Here is a 5,552-nt window from a genome sequence, read left to right on the forward strand (position 1 = left end):
GTCTCACCCTGCAGTCGTACGTCACGAGGGACTGGCCCACCAGCGGCGCCTGCCGCGCCCACCAGCACCGCGGCAGCGACGCCGCAAACGCCTGAGGGTCCTGCGGCCGCAACAGGCTGAGCGGCACATCGGCCTGCGCGGCGAGCGCAGCTGCAATCGCGGCAGGCCGCCCCTCGAGCTGCTCCGCGCCCGAAGGTGGCGGGCGCAGGGGTGTGGACACTGCCTCCAGGGGCACTGCTGCGGGCGCATTGGCCAGAGGCGCCTGTGCCCGGACGAACGACGCTCCGGCAGCGTCCAGGAGCAGCAGCCCCAGCATTATCAGGGCTGCTCCACGCCGCTGAGAGCGTGAGGGCCCCATTCCAACGTCACATGAGCGGCACCTGCTGGGCGAAGCCCCAACAACGTAGCAAAGGTGGCGACATGTAGCAAAAGTAACAAAATGATAAGACCGGTGCTGCGCCGTAAGCCGTGCGCAAGGATGTCACTAGGTGAGTCGATGCACCCACAATCGATCTGTGGATCGTGCTCTCCGGGACCCATCATAGCCTAGATGCCCTCCCTGTATTCATGGAAAAAGCTATATTTGCGCGTAAATTCATGCCCAGCGCCGTGCGGCGTCGCTCACGCCGTCCGAGCAGTCTTCCTTTACAAATGGTTGTCAATGTGCACGCGTGGAACACGCTGAGCAGGGCTCCTCCTTGCCGGGAGTCTGATCGCCAAGGACGTTCAGGGATGGCAGTGTTGCATTTACAAAGAAGGCTGGCACTCGACCACAAAACAGGACTCCATTGACAATCACACGGTGCAAGCAGCAGTCCAACATTGGCGTCCAGGTCTGTTGTTGCCCAGCAGCTTGGACCCGGCCAGTGCCTGGATTGCTGCTGCGCTGCTGATGTGAAATCACTCCTAGTGCTGTCATTGAAAGATTCGTGATGGTGAAGGGGCCCGTCTCACTTGGTGGGGGCGCAGGGGCAGTGCGGGCACCCACCAGCCACCACAATAAAGGTGCCGGCCCTCATGGCATACAGCACACAGTGAGACGTTGAACGTGGGACAAGTCCAGCGTCGCTTCCATGTGACACTGAAGCGTAAAACTTTGCAGTCATCACCTATTGCTGGTCATGGGCATGCATGCATGGCCTGAGTCATGCACAGGACAGGGGGTGCGTCACTTCCGCGTCGTCTCTGGGTTGCTCGGCGAAACAACCATCCATGCCTGCCTGTCCAGTCTGTTGAGTGCCTTGATAAGAGCGGGCAAGAAATCAGGCCCGAGACTGTGACCAAGGCCATCCCGTCAGTGGGAACAAGGTGGAGCAAGGCAGCGTCACGTGACCCCCTGCCCTTTAGAAGTAGGCTGGGCCAGGGTACCCTTGTTGCTAGGCGCTGTGCCTGCAGAACGGCCCCAGCAAGGCCGACAACAGCTGGACGGTTACGCTCACATGCTGCGCGCTAAAGGGAGCATACAGCAGTTCTCCATTGGAATGCAAGTAAACTGGTCATTTTGATGCGATGGCCCCGCTGTCCCATGTGCATGACGGGCGCCAAGCAAGGCACCTTGTGCAGGTGCGGTGCGCTGCTGTTGGTGGCCACATGGTGGTGGCGATCAGCGCCGGTTGTAGCCCATGAGCTTTGCTTCTATAGCGTCCGCTATCTCGGGGTACTTGCGCCCCAGAAAGTGACCCCTGGCCACTCTGGAGCAGAAGGGGCGAGGGGAGCGGATGAGGATTTGAAGTTGGGGCTCGGCCTGCGCCAGGGATCGAGAATGCTGAGGGAGCTTGCCGCGTACGGGTCATCAACCCACCCGGTTGTTGTACCTCTCTGTGGAATCCAGGCCACCCGCCTGCTCCCGCCCCTCCCCATGCAGTTGACGCTCCCTCACCCGCGCACAGCTGTCTCTTCCCCGCTCCCCCCTCCCCTTTTGCGCCCTATCCAATGTTGCTGCAGACCCCCCTCCCTACCCCCCAACCCCCCCAAATGGTCGTGGCGCACATGTGCAGCTCCGAGTCGAGCTTCTTGGCCACATCCATCTGCTCCTGCCAGCCGCCTTTGAGGCCGCGGTTGAGCCCAAGAAATGGGTCGGTAGTAGATGCAAACTGCGAGGGCACATAGGTTGGTTGGACCGCCAAAAATATCGAGAGGTGTGGTGGTGTTACTGGTGTGTGTTCATTGCTCACCACCTGTGAGGTAACCAATGCCAGGTAACCCAGGCCGAGCCGGCTAGCCACACACGGATGCCTCTGCTAGTCCAGCCACAACCGAGATCAGCGGATCACACTGAGTCGGGCAACTTCATCGAACAGTGCCAGGCCGTCTGTGTCACCGTGTGCATACCTTGTCAAGCAGCCAGCCCATGACGTGTGCACACTGCCATTGCCACCCACCTGGATTATGAACCCGGCGTTGGCCTTGATGGCATCCCAGTCCCAGGGCGTGTCAAAGTACTCGCTGCGCTTTTCAGACGCCAGGCCCAGGCTTGTCTCGTACGTCGCCACCAGCACGATGCCTTGAGGGTGGTGGCGGTGGGTAGTGGGAATGTGTGTGTTTGTGTGTGTGTGTGTGCGCGTGCCCGCGCATGTGTGCATGTGTGTGTGTGTGTGTGTGTGTGTGTGTGTGTCTGTGTGTGTAGAGAGAGTATAGACACCGACACCTGTGCTGGAATGGCAGTTTGAGCGATGACAGTGCAGCGCTCGGCAGGTGATGCAGCGCGCGCATGCCTGCTTTATAATTTACTCACGCCTTGCACCCAGTATCTATCCCCCCACCCCCTGGGCACTTCCGGGCCCTGCACCTGCGACCTTGTAGCGCTGCGCAAACCTCATGGCGGCGATGGCCCCACTGGAGTGGCCCACAATGACGGTGTCCTCCGCACAGCGCAGCTCGTTCCGCATGAAGGGGATCCAGTAGCTTTCGCGTGCACCGGCACAATCCGGCATCTTTCTGGGGAGGTGTGAAGGGGTGGGGGGTTGTGCATGACGTGGGGACCTACGCAGGAGATGGTGGAGGTGGCTCAGCAACGGGAAGCTGCCGCAACGAGCGTAAGCTTGGTACATGACTATTTCCTCTCTGTAACTCATCGCATGGGCCGACTGAGCAGCGAATCAAACACGCTGAGCACCACCCTGCCCCCTAAACATTGGTGTACCTGAGAGTCACGTCCAGGTACAGCGGCGGCTTGCGTTGCAGGCGGTCACGCAGCCACGCATAGAACGACACCCCCTGCACGTTGCACAGGGTGATGCCGGGCACGATCACCAGCCTCGGGCTGAGGGTGCTGTTCACGCCGCCCTGCTGCAGCGCCGGCGCCGGCGAGGTCGGGGGCGGAGACTTCCCGGGCTTCCGCGGGGCGCGCTGTTTCTTGGGTGGCGGCAGCACTGCCGCCGGCCAGGCAGCCGTCAGGGTGTATGCACCGAGGCTGCCGTAATCGCTGTAACCGCCAGCCGCGGCTCCCACAGCGGACACGGCGACCACGTAGGTGCCGGCCGTCACGTTGAGCACCACGGACGCGTCGAGGGCGCCGTCTGGGTCGCTGGTGGCCACCACCAGCCCGGTGTCACCCCGCAGCACGTCCAGCCGGATGTCCAGGTCCGCCTGGCCTACGCTGCCCCAGGACGCGCACCACGCAGGTGCGGGCACAGCAGTGATGTTGGCGATCCCTGCCACGGGGGCGAGGAACGAGTAGTAGTGTGTCTTGGTGGGGCGTGACAGGACAGCGAACGCCGCGCCGCGTGACATCTGATCGGGGCCAGTGGAAAAGGGCAGCGGCGCCGCGGCGCTGGAGACCGGCCCCGTAGGGCTGGGCAGGAAAGGCAGGGTAGCCGAGATGATGGCGAGCTCGTCGTCTGTGTTTGAGGCGTTGGGGTAGTCCCCTGGTGGCGGTGGGTGGGGAGGTTTCGGGGGTTTTGTGAAGTGACGCTGAGTTGATGCAGGGCGGTGAGGCGACACGCACACCCATCCAGGTGCAAAGCTGATTTGATGCATGGCACAATGTCCATTTGCCCAATGAGCGTTGTAGGAACAGAAGCGGGAGCTCCAAGTCTTGCATGTTGGCAAAACAAGGGATGTTGGAGTTGCAGCCAGCGTTGCCAGAGCGGCGCCCGCACCATTGCTCCACTGTGTGACATTCTTGTAGAATGGCAGCCCCATGATAGGCGCCCAGGCACCTGGGAAGATGCGGAGCCATCAGGACAGGGCGCGTGCACAGGCCAATTGCGGTCAGGCAGTGCAGTGCAGGTGCGACAACCATGGGCACCGGGCAGCTTAGTCACTGCACAGCTCTCGCACAGGAGTAGCGCCCACACTGCAGGCGGTTTCTGCGAAGGGCTGAACTGGCAGTCAGGCCCCGACCTTTGTGCAGCCAAACAAGGGTTGCAGCACCCTCTGGTTGAGATCTTCGTTACTCTAATCAGGGTTCGGAGTTACAAGCTGTACAGACCATCCACCGCCCACTGCAACAACTAGCAACCAGGTCTTCGCAAGTTTCCAACGCCCTGAAGCGACTGACGCTCACCCTGGCCAGTGTACATCGACCTGCCAGGCACGCCCTTGTGCAGCAGGCCCTGCGGCATGTCCAGGGCATGGAACCCACAAAAAGTGGCAGGTGGCGTGGCTTTATTTCAGCCGCGCGCTAGCTAGCACATGCATGAAGTCTAACCAGCAGGCCAAACCCATCATGCTGTTGTTCGGCTCCCTGGGCGCGCAATCGGCACCCTGTCGGACCCCGCTTCAACAGTCCGTCCCCCACCCCCCACCCCCACCGCACCAGGGCGTGGCCGATGTAGTGTGAGGCCGACTCCCACGCCAGCTTGGGCACAAACAGGCTGCCCGCGCCCGTGAACACAAACACAGGCTGATACGTCGTGTTAACGTACGCGCCTGCGTACGCCGCGCCGGCACCGCCGCCAAAGCCGATCCAGTCGCCAGTGCCGCCCAGCACCACGCGCAGCGTGGGGTTGGCCAGGCCGTCTTCCTGGGTGGTGATGTCAACGTCAAAGCCGCTGAAGTCCTCCGCGACACCCCTGAACACGGTGAGCACCGCCGCCAGCTCATCCGCGCTGAAGGCTGGGTCGGCATCCCAGGAGTAGGGCGGCGTGATGATGCTGCCGGCGCGGCCGAGGTTCCAGGCTGTGCCCACGGTGGTGTGGCCTTTGGCGGGATGGGGTGATGAAGGGTGACAGGAGGCAGGGGCCGGCAGCCGGGCTGACCAGGGGACAGGTGTAGGGGAGCAAAACCTCTCATACGATGCGCCAGAATTTGGAACATTCTGGACCCCAAACGAAAGCGCTGGCCTGCCCCTCAGCATGTTTCGTTGATGGGGTTCCTGTACCCATATATGCATGGGGGCAGCAATGCTCGAGCCCTGAACCTGTGTTTTGAAATCCGACAAGTCGAGCACCACTGTCAGTACCAACCTGTGAAGTCGAGGAGGATCTTATTTGGGGACGAGGGGCGGCTGTGCTGCTGGAACGCGCTGGATGGGTTGTCCAGCAAGGGGCACTTGCTTTTGGCTGCCCGAGCCGCCTTGACGCCGACAACTGCTGCTGACGCAGCTTTCA

The 5,552-nt window shown here is 61.8% G+C and overlaps 2 protein-coding genes across 2 annotated transcripts; both read right to left on the reverse strand.

The window, feature by feature from the left end:
• Positions 1 to 40: 40 nt before the first annotated feature.
• On the reverse strand, positions 41 to 316 carry MNEG_10477 (hypothetical protein; the record flags this gene model as incomplete). The annotated part of the gene is made up of 1 exon (XM_014041050.1): positions 41 to 316. A coding segment is annotated over one exon (276 nt), but the record flags the coding sequence as incomplete, so codon positions are not given.
• Positions 317 to 1,603: 1,287 nt separating this feature from the next.
• MNEG_10478 (hypothetical protein) lies at positions 1,604 to 5,259 on the reverse strand (the record flags this gene model as incomplete). Its single annotated transcript, XM_014041051.1, has 9 exons — positions 1,604 to 1,691; positions 1,990 to 2,093; positions 2,382 to 2,503; positions 2,789 to 2,937; positions 3,143 to 3,866; positions 4,101 to 4,160; positions 4,508 to 4,556; positions 4,760 to 5,142; positions 5,238 to 5,259. The coding sequence occupies 9 exons, from the start codon at positions 5,257 to 5,259 to the stop codon at positions 1,604 to 1,606; spliced, it is 1,701 nt and encodes a 566-aa protein (XP_013896505.1).
• Between the last annotated feature and the right edge of the window lie 293 nt (positions 5,260 to 5,552).

This window comes from Monoraphidium neglectum, assembly GCF_000611645.1.
Source record: "Monoraphidium neglectum strain SAG 48.87 unplaced genomic scaffold scaffold02331, whole genome shotgun sequence".
NCBI lineage: Eukaryota > Viridiplantae > Chlorophyta > Chlorophyceae > Sphaeropleales > Selenastraceae > Monoraphidium > Monoraphidium neglectum.